At 40.2% G+C, this 26197-nt stretch overlaps 1 protein-coding gene across 6 annotated transcripts in view; it reads left to right on the top strand.

The window, feature by feature from the left end:
• Positions 1 to 1601: 1601 nt before the first annotated feature.
• PAN3 (poly(A) specific ribonuclease subunit PAN3) overlaps positions 1602 to 26197 on the top strand; it is a 131147-nt gene continuing 106551 nt past the window's right edge. For all 6 annotated transcript variants that reach the window (XM_053900675.1, XM_053900674.1, XM_053900671.1 and 3 more), the window contains exons 1-4: positions 1602 to 2153; positions 19902 to 20023; positions 20778 to 20844; positions 22735 to 22805. In XM_053900675.1, coding sequence (XP_053756650.1) covers positions 1721 to 2153; positions 19902 to 20023; positions 20778 to 20844; positions 22735 to 22805 — 693 coding nt within the window. In that variant the 5' untranslated portion in view covers positions 1602 to 1720. The remainder of the gene's footprint in view (positions 2154 to 19901; positions 20024 to 20777; positions 20845 to 22734; positions 22806 to 26197) is intronic.

Raw genomic sequence — 26197 nt, 5'->3', positions numbered from 1 at the left:
CATCTTTAACATCCTCTTATAGCCAGTGTGATAAGATTAACACTGAAGACACAGGTTTATAATCGCCTGGGTACTTTACGCTTCCCCGACCAGAGGGAAAGGAATCCATTCGAACTCAGACAAGACGGCATCTCGTTTAGTTTTGTTTCTCCAGCTCTTGGCAGTTCCTGCTACGCATAATGGGCATCAATAAATATTTGCTGAATAAATAGACGAAAGGGGTTTTCAACAACAGTCGCAACACAACGTTGTTTTTGAATTCAGTTAAGCAACATCACCAGGCTTACCAGTTTGTGATGTACGGAATCCACTTTTCCCCCTTTTTGCAGTGTGGTACGCTTGCTTATATCCGTTCTTGTGCGATTTCTTCTATTTGCCACAATTCCTTAAATACTGCCAGCAAATATTCCCCCTGCACAACTGCGATATCGCCTTTTGGCCCACTCTTTTAGACAGGAGGAAAAACTAAAATGTTAAAATTACTTTTCCCTTCATAGCAATGCTTTACAATTCCTGAAAACTTTTTTTTTTTTTTTTTTTTTTTTTAATACAGAGCAAAACATCAGAGATCGCGGAGGGAAAAACTATCTTTTAAAAATGCATTTCAAATCAAGACTAGGCTGATGGGAGAAAAGCAATCTAGCACATTTATACATGAAACCTGGCGCTGCCTAGGCAGTGTTGTCCCCAGGTGGCATCTTATTTTTCATAATATTTTACTGAAGCCTTTCAGTAATATAAATAGAGAAAACAGGTGCTGCACTGAGCAGGGGGTTTGTCCAAATCCACCATTTTTGGCTCAGTTTTTTGATAGAAGGCCCAGCAGTTCAGGTAATCAGTCCTGCAGCTCTCATCGCCTTCAAGGAGAAGGAAACAGAGGAAGGTGGTGAAAAGAGAGGGAGAGGAGGGAGGGGAAGTGTGGCAAACAGACGAAACTATCCTTCAAACAGAGCAAGGGCTTTGCCTCCGTCTCCAGGTGCGGACCCTCAAATTGACCGTTTACAGGCTGCTAATTTTGTCTTTTCGATTAAAAAACGCCGCCTGGTTTCGTAAGTTAGAGGACATACAAAGTAGGAAGGTATTCGTCTCGTGAGAACTTCACCACCCGGATCAGCCTCAGGGAAGGCCACCGCGAACCGCCCGTCCTAACCGCCGGCTGGCTCGCGGATGCCCCGGGGGCCGGACGCCTGGCGGGGCTTCCCCTCGCGCTCCCGCTACCCACAAACCTTCGCGCCTCGGCGCGCCTGCGCAGCGGCGACGGCCCTCTCAGGAAGAGGAAAATGGAATAAACAACTCGGAGGAACCAGAGCGCGAGAGAGCGAGTGGAGGCAGAATTTAAAAATAAACTGGCCCCTCCGCCCTCCCAGCCCGTTCGCCGCCGCCGCTCCCCCTTCCCAAGCCCGCTCCCTCGAAGGCCCCGTCTGGGCCCGCGCGCCCACCCCGTCGTCCCGCGCGGCCCCTTTAAGAAAAGAGAACGAGAGAGTGAGTGAGAGAGAATCCCAACTCTCCCCCTCCCCTCCCCTCCTTCCTACCCCCTCCTCCCTCCCCTCTCCCCTCCCCCCCCTCTCCCCGGGCGGCTCCGGCTCCCGCAGCGGGACAGACCCACCCGCCCAGGCTTTTATCCGGCACCGGCAGCGTCTTCCTTCCCTCCCCGGTCTATGGTGGCGGCGGCGGCGGCGGCTCCTCGGGCGGCAGCGGAAGACGAGGCTGCGGCGTTGCCATGAACAGTGGCGGCGGCCTCCCGCCCCCCTCGGCCGCCGCCTCCCCTTCCTCCTCCTCGCTGGCGGCGGCAGTGGCGGTGGTGGCCCCGCCGGGGGTCGGGGGTGTCCCCGGCGGGGCGGCGGCGGGAGTCAAGCTGAAGTACTGCCGCTACTACGCTAAGGATAAGACTTGCTTCTACGGGGAGGAGTGTCAGTTCCTGCATGAGGACCCAGCCGCCGGAGCTGCCCCGGGCCTCGGCCTCCATAGCAACAGCGTCCCCCTGGCTCTGGCGGGCGCGCCGGTGGCCGCCTTTCCGCCCGGAGCAGTCCCGGGCGGGGGAGCTGGGCCGCCCCCGGGGCCCAAGAAGCCGGACCTGGGAGGCCCGGGGGCCGGAGCCGCAGCCGGCGGAGGAGGCAGCGGCGGCGGCGTCCTCGATGGACCGCGGCTGGCAAGTGAGTGTGGTCCGGGCTGGGAGGGCGGCCCGGGCCTTGGCGCGGCGGCGGAGGGAAGGCCTGGGGCCGGAGGGGGCCCGGATGAGGCCTTGCGACGAGCTTTGCCCGCGGGTCGTCCCCCCCCCCACCCCACCCCCCTTCACCTTCCCTAGTTGGTCTGAAAGGCCTAGGCCGGGCCTGAGCCCTCCTTCCTTCTTCCTGCTTCCCTTCCCCACCGCCTTCGGCGAGCTGGGGAGTGAGGGGAGGCTGGGTTCCCCGGAACGTGGGTGGGTTGACGGGGGTGCTGCGAGTGGGGGCTGGGAGGAAGGGGGATGGGCTGTGGCGTGCGGTGTGTGAGAAAGGGGGTGTCGTTTCCGGGGGGTGTGGAAAGGGGCTGGGTTTGCAGGCACATGTGTTTTGCGTGCCCGTGTGGAGCGGTGTCTGCCGAGTGTTGAGGTTCCCTAGTGGGTGTGAGTGTGGGCAGGGGGCGGGAGGTGATGGGCGGGCTTAAGGCTTCCTGGAGTAAGGCCGAAAGAACGGAAAAAGTTTGTGGAAGGCGTACGGGAGAAAGATTTTTCAAGCAGGAAATGCTTTCTAAGGATTAGGAGTGAAGGGACAGCAACTTGTGTACTGTGCTTAGGTTTAGTCGAGAGCTGAGAGGAGGAATTTCCCAAGACTTGCATTTCGACATAGTTCTGCTGAAGCCAAGATAAGTTTGCCGGGTGAGAGTAGGGATCCTGTCCTCTACAACTTTGTATCAAGCGAACTCTTAGCAGGGAGCCTGGAAAGCGTGTCCGGTGCGGCGTTCACGTGCGTGCACCTGAGCATTTGGCTTCGAGCATGTTGTCAGGGCTGTTGGTATTTTTTCCTTTTTTTCACTTGTCATTATCTACTGCCTTGCAACTTTTTAGTTGTTAGTGGAGTTGGATGCGTGAATGCAATCTATTTTACAGAATGTTGCTCTTAAGCAAGTGGGGGAGAGCAGGTGTCAGATTTTTCTGTTTCTGAGTATACTATTTCTAAACCAAAGGAAGGGGGAGTCCCGTTTCTCGGGAATTCTAAACAGCTTGCAGATCTGAAGATACTTTGATAGGCATTTTAACTTGGTCATCAGTACATTTTTGTCTTTTCTTTTTTTTTTTTTTAACTGTAAATGAGTTTGGCTAGATGTTTCGCCAGCTGTTTGTACTGTGAGGATTATTGTTTTCCCAGAGATGAGCTTTTTTTAAAAGAAAGCTTGCTGTGATGGACTTGGCTGTAATGCAGATGTGTTTGTCCGCATTGATACGCTCAGAAGATTAATTTGTCACTTAAAAGTGTTTTGTAAAAATCGGTTACTTTACTGGTGGAAATTTATCACTTTGGAGCAGCAGCTTTGCATTTTCAAGGTGAACTTTTGCTGGTTGTGTGAGTTGTGGCTCAAAGTAATTTGATCAGTCTTTGAGTGGTAGGGGCAAACTGAATGGTACCTTTGTTACATACAGAAAGGCATTTTCAAAAAAGCTGCTATTCGATTAAATATGTTATCTTTCTAGGATTTTCTAACATGCAGAAGTAGTAGATCTGGAACATGAAAGATAGGACAGGATATTGTAAGTAGGTGAAGATGGGAGGTGGGGGAAGATACTGACAATGGCTCGAAGGTGAGGCTCATTCCATACCTCATAAAAGGAAAGTAATTGTCTGGGATATAGGGTCTTCTTGAGAGAACAGGTAGTTATTGCTAAGAAGGCATTTGACAATTTAGTATTTAGTCCTTTAACAGTTATTTGATTAAATAGCTGAGTTATGTATTTAGGTTCTATAGGGCTTGCTTTAACTTGCCCGGTGAAGCCTGAGGCTCCTCTTTTCCGCTGTAGTCTTCTGGGTAACTGAGTCGTACTGGGTTGTGACTCCTTTTGGATGAGAGCAGATTGCTTCATACCAGTGACTGGCAAGTAAAGTTGCTCAGGAATCAGGGAAGAGGACTGTGTTGGTGGTTTAATGGCTGCTTTGAATCTTCACCCTTAAATGTTTAGTTTTTAGTCTGCTTTCTACCTTTTCCTATATTCTTTGACGTATTTTTTGGAAACAGGCTTGGTTTGTTAAGTGCATGAGGCAGTTAAACTAGACAGCATATTCTAAGGGGTATTGTTATCAGAAGTTTAAATTTTCTTGCGGACTTGATCATCTGGCATCACAATTTTATTTTGTTTTCATTTTTTCCTTTTCTTTAAATGTAAGATTGCACAGCGTTTCCCTTAGCTGAAAGGTCATACACTCCTCTGCTCTGATAGGGTAGATCTGCCTGCAGAAATACTTTGGGGTTTATGGAATCGTGTGTCTGTGTCAAAAAAGTTTTCATTGAGGTATACATATTTACAGGGAAAATGTATGAAATGAAATGAAAAAAATCACAAGTTTTTGGAATTTTTATAAGTTGAAAACAATGGCTTATAATCAGAACTCAGATCAAGAAATAGTACATAATCAGTACCCCCAGAAGTCCTGCTTTTGTCCCATCCCAGATGGTTTGCCCCAGTTCCCAAATATAACTTACGGTTTCTAACACTACATTCTGACACTGTAGATTCATTTTTCACTTTTTTTGGACTTTTTTGAACTTTATAGGAATGGACTCTCATATAGCATGCACTCTTTTTTGTGGGCTTGTGAGATGTATAAGATAATATTAAGCCTTGATAAATTTTATGAGGAATATTCGAAGAGGACTGAGTTAACACAAGTTGAGGTAAGATTCAGTGAATGAGTAAACCTCTTCTTTCCATAAAAGTGCATTGCCACAATAAAGGAACATGTCTTCGTATTTTTGCCCTTTTATAGGATTTTTCAGTTTTTAAATTAGCGTTCTATTTAGAGATAATGTAGAGTCAAATGCAGTTGTAAAAAATAATACACAGAGAGCTCATTTCATCGCTCATTTTCCTCCAGTGGTAACATGTTTCATACCTGGAGTATAGTATCACAGCCGGCATTGATTGCTACATTCCACTTATCATATTCCTGTTTCTCTAATCTTATTTGCACTTGTGTGTGTGCATGCACGTGTATTTCTGTGGGAATTTATCACGTGTGTTGGTGTGCCTGCCAACACAGTCAAGACACAGAATGGTTTTGTCACCCTTAAGTTGCCCTTTTGTAAGCCTCCCTCCCTCCCCAAACCTGGCAACTACCAATTTGCTCTCATTTCTATAATTTTGTCATTTCAAGAATGGTTTTAAATGGAATTATATAGCATGAAATCTTTTGGGATTCGTTTCCTCCCCCCCCCCCCCCCCCCCCAGCACAGTTCCCTCAAGGTTCAGCCAAGTTGTGTGCATTCTTTTATTTTTTTAACTTTGAAAATTTATATTTATCGTTATTATGAAGCAGCATTTTTTTTTTTTTTTGGTTTGCTTTTTTATAGGCATATCTGCTTCGCGTACCAAAGCTGTGAGCATTTACAGTAACCCAGAAGTGATATTAAAGATTTGTGCTAGGATTTTGAGGCATTTATTGACGGACTCGAATATTTATTTTTTATGTATGTATTTTAGGGTTGATTTTCACTTATTTTTAAGTTATGAAAAATTTCCATTGGAACAGCAGTGTATAAAGTCAGAGTAGACCAGTCTTCTCATCTTATTGCCTGGGATTAATTGTTATTAATAACTTTTGTGCTCCTAAAGGCCCTGTCTCCAAGTGCATTCACATTGAGAGTTAGGGCTTCAGTATATGAATTTTGAGAAAAAACAATTCACACACACACACACACACACACACACACACACACACACACTTAAGTTTGTAGTAGTATTTCTCACCTTTTTTTCTCATATTAATTTATATCCTGTTTATAAAGTAGTTTAGTCTGAGACTATATAAATGGAATATGGTAAGATGTTTGTTTCATATACTGTTATCATATAGTTGTTTGGAAGCCAATACATGCAAGTATTTGTGTCTCTTATCAGTATATGGAAATTACGACAGGCTTGGGGCTCAGAGATTTTGATTTTAGTGCTGTCTTCCAAAATCACTTCGTGATCTTAAGGTAGTCATTTAGTCCATGTGGAAATATATTTCTTTATCTGTAAAATGGGAGAATGGGGGATGGGGTTTGTGATGTTCAGAATCCTTTCAGCTCTAAAATGCTCCTGTGTTTTCTAAATGTTCATGATCTAGAAAACAAATTACTTCATGTTTGATCTTTAGATCCTCCTCTCCTCCCAACAAGTCTTAGAAACACTGACTGGTCAGCAGTCTAACCTCCAGTACAGGGAGGGGCATGTCGGTCTCACCTATCTTGGCTGAGTTAATTGGCATGTAGATAACAATCCTCTTCATAAAAAAGCCCTCCCCTGTTTTGTTTTGTGTTTTTTTTTTTTTTTTTTACATTTATTTATTTTTGAGAGACCAAGTGAGACAGAGCACGAGCGGAGGAGGGGCAGAGAGAGGAGACACAGAATCGGAACCAGGCTCCAGGCTCTGAACAAGCGTTCAGCATAGAGCCCGTTGTGGGCCTGAATCCACGAACCGTGAGATCATGACCTAAGTTGGATGCCTAGCCTAGCCTGAGCCACCCAGGCGCCCCTCCCCTGTTTTGATGTCTGTTTTTTCTTTAAAAATAAAGATATTTTTCCTATTTTTTTCCTCCTTTTCTTTCTTTTCTTTTTTTTTAAGTAAACCCTATGCTGAACATGAGGCTTGAACTCAATGACCCTGAGGTCAAGAGTCACATGCACCACTGGCTGAGCCAGCCGGGCACCTGTATTCCTATTTTTCTAAAGCTCGTTTTTAATTACATTTTTATTATAAAAATTACAGCTTAAAAAATGGGAAACAGTATCTTGTTTTTGGAACTAAAAATTAGTACATGCACAGGTTAAAAATGTAAATAGCATAAAATGGTACACAGTGAAAAATAGGACTTCCTTAGCTCCCTGATCCCTCTCCAAAAGATAGTCACTCTTTCCAATTTATCATGTATCTATTCAGAAATATTCTTTGCCTCTACAATCATCCACATGCTTACAGTTCCCTGTCTGCAGTACATACTGACACACATACTGGTAGAGACACACGGAAGCCCAATGCACTTTGAATTTTCTCACTGAACTGCATGTCTTGGGATTTGTTCCACATCCGCGCATAGAAATCTACCTTGTTCTTTTTAAAGGCTGCATGATATTCCGCTGTATACTGTATTCTTTTTAATGGATATTTAGATTGTTTGTAGTCTATTATTGCAAACGATGCCACTAAGCTGTTACATCTTAATTTATTATGTGCATTTACACATAGATTTATGTAAAATATGATATGTACATATGTTAAGCGTACAGAATCTTCAGTAATCTGGTTCAAACTTGTTACATTAAGAAAAACTGTGTAGATAACTACCATATGATCTCACATGTGAGACCAAAAAACAAACAAACAAACAAACAAGGAAAAAAACAAACCCTGAACTCCTCGGTACAGAGAACTGATTAGTAGTTGCCAGAGGTAGTGGGGGGTGAGTGAAATGGTTGAAGGTGGTCAAAAGGTACAAACTTAACGGTTAAAAGATCAATAAATCTTGAGAGTATGTAATGTATAGCAAGGTGGCTATAGTTAACAATACTGTAGTGTACATTTGGAAGTTGCTAAGAGAGTAGTTCTTGAGTTTTCAGCATTAAAAGAATGGCGACTGTGTAGTGATTAATGTTAAATAAACTTAATGTGGTAAATCATTTTGCAGTAAATCATTATGTTGTACACCTAAAAGTAATATTTCATGTCACTTACAGGTCAATAAAAAAATCTGTATTTTATACATCATTAGCTGAAATAAGATATTTGAAATAGCCATCCATATTAAATCTGTCCCAGCAAGATTTTCTCCCAGTGGCTCACTTATCTAGAGATGGTTTTGTAAATCACATCTTTTGCAACTTAATGAGGTAGTATTAATAGTCGCTGGGAAATCTCATTTGTATATTTAATAAAAGACTAGTGTTATCGTTTAATAGTCTTTCACTGTTTATCTGCATTTTTGATACAGTTACCTTAGGCTGCTGTCATATTTATAATTAGGTAGAACATGACAGGGTTGGAAAAACTGGAAAGGACATGACATACCGTCAGATTTAACTTTGTGATTTTGTTCATCTGTTCCTAAACTTACTCTGTCTTTTAACAAAATTGCTATTCCTGAATCTCACTGTATACTTGATTGAAAGATGAGATTGGAGGTGAACAAAACCAAAATGGGATGGGGCCTTTTCAATTCCTTTAAAATAGTGACCTTTTATGGTTCATAGACTTTACAGCAATGTCAGCTGTCTCGGAGGAGGAGTCTTGACAAAGATGGGACTGGGAATTTTCTCCCTGCTCCCAGGGCTTGGAAAAATGATCCAGGCAGTGTTTAAAGTAAAAATTTTAGCAACGTCCTCTGATATATATTGTAAAAAGATTTAATGTAAACAGATAATATTTTTGAAAAACTTAGATTTTGGCAGACTTTCCACTTAGTATGATTAGCTCTAAAAGCGGAGATTCATTCATTTTATTTAATTATTTGATTAATAAACATTTACTGAGCACCAACTGTGTCAGCTGCTGTTTTAGATTTTTGAGGTACATCAGTAATCAAATAAAAAGATTCTTTCCTTTGTGGAGCTTACATTTTAATGGTAGAGTGGGCAGTGTTAGTAAATCTAATGCCCCACATTTTATAGTATGTTAAAAGAGGACAGTTGCTATTAAGAAAAAAAAAAGAAGGAACAAATCTACTCCTCAGTTCTCAATAAACCATGGGTTTGAATGATATTACGCTGATACTTTGCACAAGGAGTGAGCTGGCTTTAGAAACACATTTCTGGTTCATTCTACTGAGAAAACAACATCAGTGGAAGACTTCTGAAAACATTTATTTATTGGCAGATTTTGATTGTGTGAAGAAAGCAGTGATCTTGGCACAGATCCTAAACTAGAACTGTTTCGGAAGGCATTTTCCAGTAAGTAATCAAAGGGACAGTGCTAAACATTAAGTGGCTTCACCTGAGAGCCCAGTTTAATTAGTTGTTCATTATCAGTTTTGTAGCCAGTGTATCTTGGAAGGCCTTTAGTATTGTAGTGCTCTTCACAGTCGGGTATTTTCCAGTCGTGCTGCACTGCAGTGTTCCTCTCTGATTCAGGAAACTAGGTAATAATGTTGATCTTTAATTTTCAGTTCAAAACACTGTACCGTACATATTCCAGTGTGGAACACGAGGCACGAGGATCTCAGCTGAGTACTTGTTAAGCCACTTGATCTATCTAAAATTGCTCTTTTAGGAATTTTTTTTTTTTTTTTTTGGTCTTGCCATAGGCTTTACTGTGGCTCTCTTGGTGCACAGGTATGCCAATTTCCTTAAGGGCCAGTTTGCCAGATAGATCTTGCAGTTTTTAAAACAATGTGAACTTGTCTCTGGAGGTCGACTTTATGCAGCTGACTGAGGGTGTATGTATACTCTGGGCCCTGACTAGAGAGTCTCATTGTCAAACATTTATGGAACACTTCTGTGCCAGGTGCTATACCAGTTTTGGGAAGACAAAGATGCGTGGTACTGGCCATTTGTGAATGCATAGGCCAGTAAGGGATTTTGAGATGTATAAATGTTGGCATAGTATGATACGCTCTAGGTATAAAACATATAATAAACTCTGTTCAGGGATATTGTGGAGGGTCTCATCAAGAGGTAATATTTGAACTTTTTTGAAATGTGTGACGCATATCTGGTAGAAAAGAAAGGCATCCCAGGAGGACACGGACACAGATTTTTTTTTTTTTAACGTTTATTTATTTTTGAGACAGAGAGAGACAGAGCATGAACGGGGGAGGGGCAGAGAGAGAGGGAGACACAGAATCGGAAGCAGGCTCCAGGCTCTGAGCCATCAGCCCAGAGCCCGACGTGGGGCTCGAACTCACAGACCGCGAGATCGTGACCTGAGCCGAAGTCGGACCCTTAACCGACTGAGCCACCCAGGCGCCCCTGGACACAGATTTTGAGAGAGAGCGTTGTGCATGCTTTTGGTCTGCAGTCAGCTGATGTGGAGAATAGGCTATATTATGGAGAGTGGTACCAGATGATAGATTGTGTGGCCACCCTTGTAAGCTGTGCCAAGGGAAAGGATAAGATCTGTTGAAGGGAGAGATGCCAAGGACCCATTTTGGGAAAGTGGCAATGAAATACAGGGGGCGCATTTGAGAGATTTGGTACAGCAGCCACTTGAAGGGATGGATGAGAGAGAGAAAGGAATTAAGGATAAATGAGTTTGTAGCTTAAAAGTACTTGTCACACACGTATTCGGAGACATTTAATACTAGGTAGTTGTGAATGGGAGTCTGAGTTTGTAGGAATGACTGAGAGGAAGGTAGTATAGTAATTTTCGGAACCTTTGAAGCAAGATTGTTCTCGTTTCAAATTTCATCTCTGGCACTGACACCGAAATAGGTGGTGATGATACATATCCTGAAGGACTGTCGAGATTGTACGTGGAAAACTGTGCACGGCAACGGTATTATTTCCTGTCTGTCGGTACCTGTCTGTCTAATCTGTCAGAACCAGAAGTGAATGTTTCAAAGCAAAAGGGTAACAGTTCAAGGGGGAAAGATTGGTCTAGGTAGAAGGCTGAAAAAGGAATTATTTAAATAGCATCCTTAGCTCTTTATGGAATTACTTCAGATAGATTGTGGTTTAATACTGTTCTCTACTTCCATTGAGAACAAATATAAAAAATGTTTCTAGACGTTTTTTTTCACCTGAATTGAAGATGCATGATGAGCAGTGCTCCATATGTGAAAATCTTTATAAACATTTCTCTGAAGAGCTTAGAAGAGCTTAGCACTAGAAATGGTTTGCTCTAAAAAATTGGTATTTGTTATTTTATGAGGTATTTTTTAACTTACTTTTTTTTTTTTTTTTTTGATCTTGACTACTTAGAAACTTCTGAACTTAGAGATACTTTTCCTTAGCTTATGTTTATTGGGTTAATAATCGCCCATCTAATCTTTTATTTTTATTAAATGGCTTTATTGGTGGCGGGTGGTTAAATAACAGATTTATTGTTCTGGAGCTTAGAAGTCTGAGATCAAGGTGTTGGCTGGGTTGCTTTCTTCTAAGGATTGTGAGAAGTAATCTGTTCCATGCCTCTCACCGAGCTTCTGGTGGTTTGCCTGTAGTCTTTAGCATCCCTTGGCTCTCGGAAGCATCACCTTGATCTCTGCTTTCACTTTCACAAGACATTCTTCCTGCGTGTGTCTATGTCCAGGTTTCCCCTTTTATAAAGTCTAAAGTCATATTGGATTAGGACTCACCTGAACAGTGACCTCTTCTTTTGTTTTTTTTAAAGCCATATTAAGAAATATTTATTATTATTTTTTTAAGTTTATTTATTTTGAGAGACAGGGAGAAAGAGAGAGAGAGAACCAGCAGGAGAGGGGCAAAGAGAGGGGGAGACAGGATCAGAAGCGCGATCTGTGCTGACAGCAGCGAGTCCAATGTAGATCTAGAACTCACGAACCGTGAGATCATGTACCTGAGCTGGAGTCAGATGCTCAACCGGCTGGACCACCCAGGTGCCCCAAACAGTGACTTCATCTCAACTGATTACATCTTTAGTGATTCTGTACAGAGATTAAGATCACATTCTGAGATACTGAGGTTAGAATGTCAACATTTCTTTTGAGAGGACACAGTTCAGCTTGTTGAGTGGGTAAAAAAATGGGATAATGCATGTAAAATTACATTTGACTTATGATTGATGCTATGTGCTAAGGTCTTGCTTCCCTAGTTATCACCGATGTTGGTTAGTGATACTTCAGAGTTAGGAGGAGGATCAGAAACGCGGAATTGATCTCTTATGGCTCTGCACAGAAACTTTACCATGAGGACTGGAAATACAGCGTTTATAGCTATTAACTACTATTTTTCTCAGATTTCCCTTGGACTTTTTCTGAGGGAAGTCCAGCCCTTCAAATAGACCAATACATCTTGCTCAGTCACCTGCTTTGGATTTGAGTCTTTTTTTTTTTTTTTTTTAACTTTTTAAATGTTTGTTTATTTTTGAGAGAGAGAGAGAGTGAGAACACAAGTTGGGGAGGGGCAGAGAGAAGGAGACACAGAATCTGAAGCAGGCTCTAGGCTCCAAGATGTCAGCACTGAACCTGATGTGGGGCTTGAACCCACGAACTGTGAGATCATGACCTGAGCCAAAGTCAGGTGCTTAACCGACTGAGCCACCCAGGCGCCCCAAGGATTCGAGTCTTATCTTTTAGACAATTCCTATGGGTTTTGTAACATGTCTAAAATGTTCCAAGCTACCTTTTTGTCATTTATATTAAAATTTTAAAAAACTACATGAAATGTGTCCCCTAATGTATTCTGTACAAAGAACATGTTAGTTTTTCATCAGAAAAGGCAAGATAACTTTTACAAATAGGTTTATATATGGATACAAATGATAACCACAAAACCACAAGAAGTAACCATTAGGCACATAATATCACCCAAGCATGCCAGTGCGCTGAATTATTCTCACAGCAGACCTGTAAAGTAGATGTTATTGTTCTGTTTTAGGGGAGGAAACTGAGACTTGGATTAAATACACTGTGAAGCAGGGGACGGGGGTGGGGGTGGGGTGCCTGGCTGGCTCATTTGGTAGAGCATGTAACTTTTTTTTTTGAGTTTTTTATTAAATTTTTTTTTAATGTTTATTTTTGAGAGAGAGAAAGAGACAGAGCCCAAGCTGGGAGGGGCAGAGAGAGAGACAGACAGACAGACAGGCAGAATCTGAAGCAAGCTCTAGGCTCTGCACTGTCAGCACAGAGCCTGACGTGGCGCTTGAACCCATGAAGTAGGATAGGAGATCACGACCGAGCTGAACTTGGAACCCAGACGCTTAACCCACTGAGCCACCCAGGCGCCCTGGTAGAGCATGTAACTCTTGATCTCAGGGTCTTGAGTTCAAGCCCCACGTGGGCATGGAACCTACTTAAAAACAGTCAAAGGGCAATAGTTGGCAACTGGCTGAGAAGATCTCACGGGCAGTTGTGTTTGCTCAGGAGGTTGGTGCGAGTGTCTGCTGAGTAGGTGAAAGAGCCCCTTTTTCTTGGGCCTGCATCCCCTGGTGGCTGTGAGTTTTAATTTCCTTATCAGGAAAATTGGAGGCTCTAATACCATTTGTATGGGGTGTTTTCTGAAGGTTGGATGTGAAGCTCACACTATAGTGCATCTTTGATCAACTTCTAAAAATACCAATTTTCAAAAAGGATTTAATTGTAAATGTTCATAAAAATGCTAGTAGATTAGGGAATACCAAAAAAATATAAGTAGTCCCAACTCTCAAGTTAACAGGTAGTTTAGATGGGTAGATAATACAGAAACATATAAGGATTTAAATGTTTAAATAGTTGAAGATAGCAATAAAAGGTCAAAGTTTAGGGGCGCCTGGGTGGCGCAGTCGGTTAAGCGTCCGACTTCAGCCAGGTCACGATCTCGCGGTCCGTGAGTTCGAGCCCCGCGTCAGGCTCTGGGCTGATGGCTCGGAGCCTGGAGCCTGTTTCCGATTCTGTGTCTCCCTCTCTCTCTGCCCCTCCCCCGTTCATGCTCTGTCTCTCTCTGTCCCAAAAATAAATAAAAAACGTTGAAAAAAAAAAATTAAAAAAAAAAAAAAAGGTCAAAGTTTATATTTTATATATGTAAAAAAATATATTCTGTATAAAGATGTGTGTGTGTGTGTGTGTGTGTGTGTGTATACACATAATCAAATAGTATAAATGGTATCTGAAGAGGTAGAGGTTTTAACAGCTTAGAATAATTGGGCAATGCATTCTAGAGACAGAAGAGGAAAAAACATTTATGATTATCCCTCGAGACAGGACATGAGGCACTTTGCTTTTAGGTTGTTTCCTCTGAGTCCCTACCACAGGCCTGTGAGTGAGCTTGTATTGCCTTCTTTTCCAGATGAAGAAATGACACTTAGAGGATGTTTGCTCCAGGTCATAGAGCTAGTTAGTGAGTAGTAAAAGTAGGATTGGAACTCTGGCTCTAATTCCAAGGATTGTTTTCCTTTTCATCATATATCTGGGTCTTGAAGAACATAGAGTTAGGGGTGTGTGCGTGCGTGTGTGTGTGTGTGTGTGTGTGTGTGTGTAGGAATTGATGGTACTTCGTAATGTAAAGTGTAGGCTTTCAAAATACAGTTGAGTATACCATTTTGACTGGAGGAGAGAGTTCAATAAAGTTATGATTATTGTAAAGACCTTTTTATAGATTGTGTGTATGTGTATATTTACTTTTATTACACTATAATCTTTGGTCTTTTGGAAATATCTGTATTCGTTTTTTTTCCCCTGATGGATACCCAGTTCTTAATTTTTTACTTTTTTTTAAGTTTTTAGAGAGACAGAGCATGAGTGGGGAAGGGGCAGAGGGAGAGGGAGAGAGTCCCAAGCAGGCTCCTCCACACTCAGTGTGGAGTCCAACCCAGGGCTTGTTCCCACAACCCTGGGATCATGACCTGAGCCAAAATCAAGAGTTGGTTGCTCAATTGATTGAGCCATCCAGGGGCCCCTGGACACCCAGTTGTTTTAAGTTTATTTATTGGATAATTCCTCTTTTTGTCCACTGATTTATGAAAAAATAGCTTTATTGAAATATAATTTATGTGCTTTATTCAGTCACTGTAAGTTGTATAGTCAGTTTTTAGTAGGTTGTATTACAGAGTTATACAAACCGTCAAGATTCTTACCAGATACTGTTTCATTGTTTTTCATAATTTTTCATTGACGTTTGCAGGGTAGATGGTATGATTTTCACTTTACAAATAATGGCATAATCTACATTTCTTAAGTATTTTGCCTGAGACTTTGTGGCTAGTAAGTGGCAAAACTGAGACTCAAACCTGGCACCTTTTGGAAATGATGGGTTGAGAACAGATTGTTGAGTGCTTTTTAATGTTGGACTAAGAAATTTGGATTTCGTCACCTAGCGTAAGAATTGCCCGCATCTTGTCTGTGATGTCTTCTTTGGCGCAGGAAAACCGCTCAGTATTGTCAGGGGATCACATTTTGTAGAGTCTGTTCTATGGAACTCAAGGCTCTCAAGCTGCTCCATGGAGAAAGGGTCTCTAGGCAAGTACATTTGGGAAGTATATCTCCATTTTGAATTGTCAGAGTTCACATTGTGGACACAATGCTATGAGAAGTGCAGTGAAGAATGGGTTTACTTTTGTTTTTTTCAGCATTTTCCAAATTTACTGACTTTAGAATTCCCTTTGGGTAGCATTGACTTATTGTGATCTTTTTGGAAAGTTAAACCCATTTCACCAAGAAGGGACAAGACTGAAGATGAAGGAGAACATTTATTTAGTTAAGCCGTGAGGATGGTTTTTTTGTTTTTTTTAAGTGGCTTATTATCATACACATTTATATGTTAATCATGGCAGGGTTACTGCTGACAGTTGTAGAAGTTCTGATTCTTTAAGTACTGTAAGATCCTTTGGTTCAAAGTTTGAATGTCTTAACATCAAGACTTTGCAGTTTTAAAACTGCTTGAGGGGCACCTGGGTGGCTCAGTGGGTTAAGCTACCCACTCTTGATTTCGGCTCAGGTCATGAATCTCGCTTGCTGTGTGGAAGCTGCTTCGGATCTTCTGTCTCCCCCTTTCTGGCCGTCTCCCGCTCGTGCACTCTCTCGCTCTGTCTCAAAAATTAATAAACGTTAAAAAAAATAAAACTGCAGGCTTGAAATTTTGTTTTTTTGATTTATAATTCCCTTTCTTAAAAACTGGAAGGCAGTTTCATGCAATCAAGAGGTTGTCATTGCATCCCTGTTGTGTCACTTACTAGCTTTGTGACTGCACAAGCTTTCTCATCTCCCTGAATCAGTTTGCTTAGCTGCAAAATAAAATATCAGCCCTGCTGCAGTTGTCATTCAGACGGCGGTTCATATTTACACAGTGATTGTTGAATTGATTATTATTCTGTACAGATATGTTGTAATAATAGAGATGATAATAGAGCTTTCACAGAAACAGTAAGCCTTTACTTCCATTGGGTTGCAAGTTATTATCCTGTAGAGGTGGTATTGGTGGACTGCAAAAATAAGGGATTGAAGGCGTGAAAAATACTTAATTATCTAGTCTTGGTAATTAAAGTCTCTAACGTGTCTTACGCTTGTGTAATTTAAACTTAAAAAGTACTCCACATGCCTTTTCTCCTTGTGCATCCCATGAGGTATGTAGCATATGTGTTCTTAGTAACTTTAAAAAGTTAGTACCTTCAAAAAGCTTCTGCACAGCGAAGGAAACAGTCAGCAAAACTGAAAGGCAACCGACGGAATGGGAGAAGATATTTGCAAACGACATATCAGATAAAGGGTTAGAGTCCAAGATCTATAAAGAACTTATCAAACTCAACACCCAAAAAACAAATAATCCAGTGAAGAAATGGGCAAAAGACAGGAATAGGCACTTTTCCAAAGAAGACATCCAGATGGCTAACAGACACATGAAAAAATGCTCCACATCACTCATCATCAGGGAAGTACAGATCAAAACCACACCTGTCAGAATGGCTAACATTAACAACTCAGGCAACAACAGATGTTGGTGAGGATGCGGCGAAAGAGGATCTCTTTTGCATTGTTGGTGGGAATACAAGCTGGTACAGCCACTCTGGAAAACAGTATGGAGGTTCCTCAAAAAGCTAAAAATAGAACTACCCTACGGCCCAGCAATTGCACTACTAGGCATTTATCCAAGGGATACAGGTATTCTTTTTCGAAGGGGCACATGCACCCCCATGTTTATAGCAGCACTATTGACAATAGCCAAAGTATGGTAAGAGCCCAAATGTCCATCGATGGATGAATGGGTAAAGAAGATGTGGTGTGGGTGTGTGTGTGTGTGTGTGTGTGTGTGTGTGTGTGTGTATAAATGGAGTATTACTCGCCAATCAAAAAGAATGAAAGCTTGCCATTTGCAACTACATGGATGGAACTGGAGGGTATTATGCTAAGTGAAGTTAGTCAGAGAAAGACAAAAATCATATGACTTCACTCATATGAGGACTTTAAGAGACAAAACAGATGAACATAGGGAAGGGAAACAAAAATAATATAAAAAAAAACAGGGAGGGGGCAAAACAGAAGAGACTCATAAATATGGAGAATAAACTGAGGGTTACAGGAGGGGTTGTGGGAGGGGGGATGAGCTAAATGGGTAAGGGGCATTAAGGAATCTACCCCTGAAATCATTGTTGCACTATATGGTAACTAATTTGGATGTAAATTAAAAAAAATAAAATTAAAAAAAAGTAAATTCTTCAGATGCCTGTAAAAAAAAAAATAAATAGAAAGTTAGGACCTTCATGATCTATATAGAATAATGTATCATAGGTTAGTGATTTCCTTAACTATTCTTGAAGTATGAAATCCCATTCTCTTCCTTCCAAAACAGGAAAAGTGAAGTATATGTATGGATTTTTTTTCTCTCAGCTTTATTGAGATATTGACTTGTAACATCTGTTAAGTTTAAAGTGTACAACTTGATGATGTGATATAAATATATATTGCAAAATGATTACCATATAAGGTTAATCAACACCTTCATCTCTTCACATAATTAACTTCTTTTTGTGTGGTAATAGCTTTTAAAATCTACTCTTTTAACAACTTTCGATTATATAATACAGTTTTGTTAATTATAGTCACCATGGTGTACGTTAGATCCCCAGAGCTTACTCATAGTCATGTCATAGCTGGAAATTCGACCAACATCGCCCCATTTCTCCTACTCCCCAGTCTCTGGCAGCCACTGTACTACTCTGTTTCTTTGAGTTTGGCCCTTTTATTTAAAATTTCTCTGTTTAGAGAGAGCAGAGAGAGCATGCACAGGGAAGGGGCAGAGAGAGAGAGAGAGGGAGGGAGGGAGAGAGAGAGGGAGGGAGGGAGGGAGAGAATCCCAAGCAGACTCTTGGGACTCTGCAGGGCTTGATTTTACGAACCATGAGATCATGACCTGAGCCGAAATCAAAAGTTGGACGCTTGACTGAGCCATGCAGGTGCCTCAAGTTTGGCCCTTTTAGATTCCACATATAAGGGAGAACATACTATGTTTGTCTTTCTCTGACTGATTTCACTTAGCATAATGCCCTCAGTGTTCACCTGTGGTGTCACAAATGGCAGGGTTTCCCTTTTTATGGCCGAGTGATATTCCATTGTGTATGTTTGTGTGTATGTATGTATATATCACATTTTATGCATATGTATATATGTATCACATTTTTGTTAGCCATTCATCTGTCAGCAGATACCTAGGTTGTTTCCATGCCTTGGCTATTAGGAATAATGCTGCAGTGAACATGGGGGTGCAGACATTTCTTCAAGATAGCGATTCCGTTTCCTTTGGGTGTATACAGTAGTTCTGCTGTACCTGCAGGCGATACAGTTCGAGACCCCCCCCCACCCCCAAGCCCGGTGGATGTTTGAAATTGCAGATGGCTAGAACCTTATATATACTATGTTTTTTTCTAGGAATACATTTTTCATTTTAATAGTGGGCATTTTGAGAAATAAGTCTTAAAAATAGACCAGAAAAATTATCTCAGTTTGCTTTCCAAGGAATCCCTGTGTGTTAGTCTGTCTGAAGTATAATAAAATACTTCAGATTGGATATCTTAACAAACAACAGAAATTTATTTCTCACAGTTCTGGGGGCTGGAAAGTCCCAGATCATAGCACTGGCACATTTTATGTGGTGGTTGGCTAGGACCCACTTCCTGCTTCATAAATGGGTGCCTTCTTGTGTCCTAACATGGTGGAAGGGACTAGGGGTCTTTAGGGATTTCTTGTGAAAAAGAAGATTAATCTCATTCCTGAGACCTCCACTCCCATGACCTACGCACCTCCCAAAGGCCCTGCCTCCTAATACCATTATCTTTGGGGGTTAGGATTTCAGCATGTGAATTTTGCAGGTTACAGACATTCAGATCATAGCACCCTACATCCAACTGTCAGCATTCTCTTAGTTTTCTTAGTTGGGGGTGGGAGTGGTTTCACTAGTTCTCAGAGGCTGTGCCCAGAAGAGGACAATCCTACTTGGAGCTTAGCTGATTTGTAAAGCATATGGTTTTGTACTTAACTATCAGCTTAGAAAATAGCAACATTCCAAGTAATTACCAAGAGATAGCATCTAAACCATATTGTCCATTACTTTGTTGATATATGATGGATTGTCCTACTACTTAACAATCGTTTTGTATCAACAGCTTGTCTGTATTTCTGAACTCTATCCTATTGCTACACTGCAGAATTGTTTTTACTGAATTATGCGTTAATGTGAGACTGCTGGTCTGTTTCATAAGATGTATTAAGAGAACAGTCCTGAGAAACTTACATCTGTTTCTCCTCTGAAGATTCAGTTGCAGTGTTTGTATTCTGTCTTGCAAAGTTAAAGAAAGAACACTTGAGAAAATGAAGTGCAAGTGTGGTTTGTTTCTTCATGTTATGTTTGGTGGTGCTTACATACTAATACAAAATAAAATACTATCTCTGTGGGAAAAAAATCCGTCAACTTGAGCATTGTTCATCAAATGTTTAGAGCTGAGCCAATTTTATTTGGTCCTGCCTTCTGTTATGAACAGATAAATAAAAGGAAGTGTGACAGAGATTTGAGACTTTAAAATCTATTAGAGACACAGAAACTACATCAGTATTTTGTACTTCCAAATAATTAAAATGCTTGAATTTTCCTTTTCTTTCAGTTCCTGGAATAGATGGAGGTGCTTTAACTGATACAAGTCTCACAGATTCCTATTTCAGCACCAGCTTCATTGGAGTCAATGGATTTGGAAGCCCAGTGGAAACAAAGTATCCCTTGATGCAGGTATCCTTGGTCTGAATTTACATGGCACTAAACAGTGAAGTTTATTCCAGTGTCAGGGGATGTCTGGAGTCTTCATTTATTCCTAAACTTGTTGAGTATGAGGGAAGGTTTTCGGAATCGATGAGGTTGGTGGGATACAGTTGGAGTCTGTGTGAGCTTTCAAGGGTAGGATGGGGTGGGAGGACAGTGGAGTATGTAGAAGACAGATGGAAAGAGACTAGTTTTCACTCCTCTCTGTTTTGTGGGTATGGAGTGAAGGCCTTTCAGGACGGAGAGACTGTAGAGGGTATGGAGTGTAAGAAAGCAATGAACATGTTTAGAGAACCAAGAATAGCCTAATTTTATAGAATCTATAAGGTGTATGAAGGCTAATACACACCGGGAGAGGCTATTAGAAAGCGTTTGTTGACTTTTACGTCTTCTCAGATGGATGTTGAAATTTATATTTTATAGACCGGGAAGCTGAATAGTTACATGTGTTGCCCAAGCTAATAATATGGAAGTGCAATTCAAAATAGGTGTGCAACTTTGGTTTTAAATATCTGGCTAGTGAGTAAAATTTTCATCTGATGTGTTATAGAGAGTATTTGGACATTTTTACATGAATTAATGTAATTCATGTTGCAACATTTATAGTCACATTAGAGTGTCAGTGATGTGAGAAGTGGATCGGAGGGGAAGAAGCAGAGAGTTCGTCTGAATTGGCTGGCTGTTCTCAGTTAGTGATGTAATGTTTGTCTATTTTGTTTTGCAGAGAGTGACTAACAGTAGCAGCTCCCCAAGCCTTCTGAATGACAGTGCCAAGCCATATGCAGGCCACGGTAAGACTGGATCCCTCTTTCTCTTTTGTGTGTTTGTACGTATGCGTACGTGCATATGTGTATATTTCTGATCCTAAAACAGTGTGTTCATTGGAGAAACCTTGAAGTCTTGAAAATTATGAATATGTATAAAGGAAGAGAATAAGAATGATCTAGAGAGATCACTGGTGTTTGGATTCCATATAATTCCAAGTAGTGGTTATGTCTGAGTGTGAAAATACATGTACTTGTATACACACACACACACACACACACATATATATATATATATATACACACTTACATACGTAATACTTAGCTAAGTAGACTCATATACTTCAGATGGCATTAGATACACTTTAAAATTAGGAGTGTTTCTTGATCATAATAAATTGAATTCTATTGCTTATTTTCATAATTTACTGAAGTTTTTAAAAAAGTATTCTAATATTGGACTATGTGTATGCATCTGTGTTTATATCTTACTTCTTCGGAAACATTCTTAGACATGCAGTGACTGTTTGCAAGATCATGGTCATTTTTAAGGTTTTTAATATGGAATTTCCAAGTATCTTTCTGTATTCTATTTTAAAAACAAATGTTCAAAGGGGGCGCCTGGGTGGCTCAGTCGGTTGAGCGTCTGACTTCAGCTCGGGTCATGATCTCACAGTTCGTGAGTTCGAGCCCCACGTCGGGCTCTATGCTGACAGCTCGGAGCGTGGAGCCTGCTTCCGATTCTGTGTCTCCCACTCTGTCTCTCTCTCCCTCCCCCGCTCATGCTCGCTCGCTCGCTCTCAAAAAAAAAAAAAAAGAATAAATGTTAAAAAAATGTTCAAGAATAGCTTCTTAAAAATATGTAACAATTGAGTGTTAGTACTCTGCATAATAGTACCTATTTTTAGGTGCCTTGAATGTATAAATTACATAAAAATATTTTACTAGCTTTTTCTGTACATATATTAAATTGTTAATTCTAATGAGAGAGTAAGCTATGAAAACTCAGGCAGTCGAAACTGGAGAAATTAAGCAGCAGTCCATACTGCATTTTGGAGAGATTTAGTAGGTCCTTCTAAATAAGAACAGTTACTATAGATTTTAGAATTTCGTAGATAATTTAATGAGAAACATAAGAGTAAGTAGAGCTCAGAATTGAAGGTAAGTATTTCCATGTGTATCATGTGTACCTTTTCAGAAACTCTTCTGGTTTATTAAGTGAAAAACCATTTAGAGATACACTTTTGTTTATAACTTCTGAACAGAGTAATAGAACTTTGAAATTATAAAATCTTTAAATTTCATGTTTATTTTGAAACGTTTAATATTTCCCTCTTTAAAAACTTAATTTACTTATATTTTTAGTAAGAATATAAAATATCTGGTGACAGACTTAAAAAAGATAGAATATCGCATAGATGGTTTTAAGGCCTTGCCTAAGTGTTAAAATCCAAGTCCAGTCATTCAGAGCATGGCTTTCTGTCCTCCCCACCTCCCTGCCCTTTGTAATTTTTCTCATGATTGGGTTTCAAGTACACAAACATTTACTAAATGGTAGACTTCTTTCATAAACACACATTCCTAATAACAAGGTCAAGAGCCATCTCTTCTTTTTTTCTGTTTGATTTTTCTTTTGGTTCTAAACAAACAGATGTACCCTAATCCATATAGCTTCTGATTAAAGTATTAGCTGATACTTTAATTGGCTAAGTATCGACTGAAAGAAGTATTCTCTAATTTGTGTTTCTTCTACTTAGAAAATATTTGAACATCCACTGTATATGAGGCATTGAGTTTAAGTATTACTGTGGTATATGATTTTTTGTTACTGTTAAGAATGTTGTCAGGTTAAACATTTGTTAGATTTGTGGGTTGCTTGAGTTGTCTGTGTGGAAACTTATGTAACTTACCTTCCAGATCCTCTAACTTCACCTGCTTCATCCTTGTTTAATGACTTTGGTGCCCTCAACATCTCTCAGAGAAGAAAGGTAGGTGAAGTTGAAACTTATGTGAGACTAAATGGAATATACAAGTGATATTGGGGTCATCACCTATATAATGGTCAATATTCTCCTAAGTTGGGGAGGTGCTTTTAATGGACTGTGATATTTTTGTTGCTTTTGCTTGCCTTTTTTTTTTTTTTTTTTTTGGTATATATTTCATACGTGTAGAATTTTATTTATCTCTGTGCATGAAATAGAGATGTTTTATGTGAAGGAATGAAATCCTTCTCTTTTTTCCTCATTTTCTTTACCTTAATGTTTCTATTTTTAAGAAAACATCAAATTTAATGTTGTAGTTGCTGTTAATGTGACCCATTATAGGCACATTAATCATATTTTAACTTCATTTCCTAACTGCTTTGTCTAAATTTCAAAGATTTCTCCCCTAATTTAAACTTCTCATTACGAGGCAAACTTAAAAATCTTCAACATTTCGTAATTGGTTCAACTGTTTAAAAACAGTTTAAAATCTCTCATATCAGAAATTTAACTGTATTTTACTTGGCATCGAGGGTGATAGGTCGGGCATAGATTTTGAAGTATTTTATAGGGCTACTTCTATGACAGGTAGAAGTGAAGATTTTATTACAGTTGGATGCCTTTGAGTCTTACGGAGAATCATCATGTTAATAGTAATAATAATCTACAGAAGGTGATATTTTTGGTTAGGATCAGTAGCAGCTAAAGATGTTCAGGAGGTTGTAAGTCTTGGTGGAAATTACTACAGTGTTGTAACTAATTCAGTTTCCTAAGTAATGGAAGAAAAGAATATTAATTTTGGGAAACTGATACAAGTTTAAGATGGTTTTAGGAACATTTGATCAGAGGGTGGTATAAAAGGAAATTCAAGAAGACTAGATATTCTCAAGATAAGAATTAATGGCGTCAGGTATAAATGACATTTAATACTTTATGTACCTAGTATTATCTCCATTTTGAACAATAGATAAGAACAAAGAGGTAATTAATTATGAACTACTTTTAATGTAAACTAAAATGTGTGGGTTCAATTTTATACATTTCCTTATGCTGTCACCGAGAGCACATTTACTCTTGCTTTACATACTAGTCTTATAAGTTGGAGCGTGTAGTTTTGAATCCACATAGTAGAAGTGGAATAGAATTGAACACAGGTTGGCTAACTGACAGTAGGGAGCAGTGACAGTAGACAAAGCCTGGCGACATGGAAGGAAACCGTAAAATGCTGAAAAGCAGGTGAAAGCTAGAAATCAAAGTATCTGGAGCTTTTTAGTTTAAGGAAAAAATAAAAAGCCCTTCAGTAGTCTGAGGAGTCCCCTTAATGGCTTTTTCACCTCTTTATTTTTTGTTATTTTTTGCATTTTTGATGATCAGTTAACTGTGATAAGTAGCATTTCTGATGTATGAGTAGAAAGTAAGACTAGCATGGCAAACAAACACTTGAAAGTATTCCTAATATGAGGGTTTAGTACCTTAAAGTTGAAATGTGATTTAGAGCTGCCGATACTCATTTTTGAGAAAACAGTAAAATCCCTGGAGATTGGAAAAAGGAGGATATAGTGTCCATTCTTCTAAAATTCACTTTAGTGTAGGAAAGTGGTAGAAGGAAATGTTACCAATCTGACCTCAACGTTTGGAAGGGAAGTGGAGTAACGTGGTGAAACGAGCACGGTGCTGCAACTTTTGAGGCCCGGCGTCTCGGGCTTTGTGACCTTGGGCCAGCTTCCTCGGCTGCAGTGTGTGCGTCGTCCGTGAAATGACAAGCGTGCCCTGGATAATGACTGTGGTGTCTCTCTCATGTCTAAAACTCACTGTCTGTCTAAACTGAAAGGACCTACAGGTTAGTCTCTACTTAGAAATTCGGGGTTCACATAGTGGTAGGTCTTTGAAGGACCATATTTTCTTGCCATTTACATTTAAAATAATATGTAGGGACATAGATTTTTTCCCCCGTAGTGGACTGTATAGTTAGGAATCTGTTGGTACAGGTTGTGTGTCTTTGAAAATTGTTAATGGTTGAATTGAGAAAGTTTAAAATTTCTTTGTGTTAGTAAAACTCTTAGCATAAGAGTATTGTATGCTACACTTTGTAAATTGAAGGCATATGTAGACTTTTTCTTTGGTCGTAGTAATTCTTAATGTCTGCTTAATGATGTCGTTTTAGTGGAAGTAACTCAAATTTAGGTAAATATAATTCTAAGTTGATTTAGAAGGCTGTCATGATTACTGAGAGACCTTTTATTTCATAATGATATTGGAGGGAACAGACAGTTAAGTTAGGCCATACCTACTACTGTGTTTCATAGCTAAATTATTTTCTGGAAATCTCAGGCCAATCCCTAGGCCAGGCATGCTGCTGTTTTTGCCTGGGGACTATGAGAATTCTCGGGGTCAGATCAGACCATTGCTTTTACTGTAAGCAGACTTACTCTGTGCTATGTGGAAAATTGCAAAAGAATGATGTTTACACTGACTGCTTCTCTCAAATCTAATTGAAAAGGCAGTACATGAACCTCCTTACAGCATATTAATTAGTGCCAATGTAAATGTCTGATGATTGCCAAATCGCAGAGAATTCTCTAGATGCAGAAGTGTTTATGGAGAAAAGATGTTTTGAGTTGTGGTTTTTGAAGGTGTGGAATATGGAGAGGAAAGACTCTTAATCAGAAGATACTGCTCGATTATAAGTAGAGAGTTAGGATCTTCAGTAAATTTTTAAATCCTCTTTATCATAGACAAGCTAAGAGACTATGACCGGGGGCCCTGTATCTGTAGGGACTGGCTAAAGTAAAATGTGGGATGTGGAAAACAGTATTAAACAGGTTCATTGCCATTTGTGTGGGTTGCTTTATTGTTGCTAGGCATGTGAACGACTTCCTGAAGAGTCGTGTACTGAGAATGTATGCATTAGGGCAGTCCTTACTGCTCATGCCCAGGGACCGGCGCCAGTCCCTGAAGCGTCTGGTACCTGTCTGTGGAGACGGAAGTTAAAAGATTGGAAATACCTTTTTAGAAACTTCTGTAATAATTTGATAATACTGCGACATCCAAATATGTGCTCACTTTTCTGGTAATTCCTTTTTACTTTATAAAAGTATACAACCATGATAAATAGGAAATTATGAAAAAAATGATCTTTCACAACTGATGTTTGAGAAGCACTGATTTGTTTTCTCCATTAGATAAAACTGATATGATAGATAGGAAAAGTAACCATTGTTTGAAAGTGTGTATAATCATTGTTGGCCAGGAGTGGTGGTGGAAGAAAGTGAATTGTAGCCGCGTATTCTGAGGGAGAGTTAAGCCCCCCAAAACACTAGAGAAGGGGTTTTGTTGAAAATGGGAGTTAATGTATTTGAGATTAATACACGAGGAAACCTTAACAGCAAGAGAGATCA

The sequence above is a fragment of the Panthera pardus genome, unplaced genomic scaffold (assembly GCF_024362965.1).
Source record: "Panthera pardus isolate Hobbes unplaced genomic scaffold, ASM2436296v1 HiC_scaffold_1, whole genome shotgun sequence".
NCBI lineage: Eukaryota > Metazoa > Chordata > Mammalia > Carnivora > Felidae > Panthera > Panthera pardus.
This window is presented reverse-complemented; position numbering and strand designations above follow the sequence as displayed.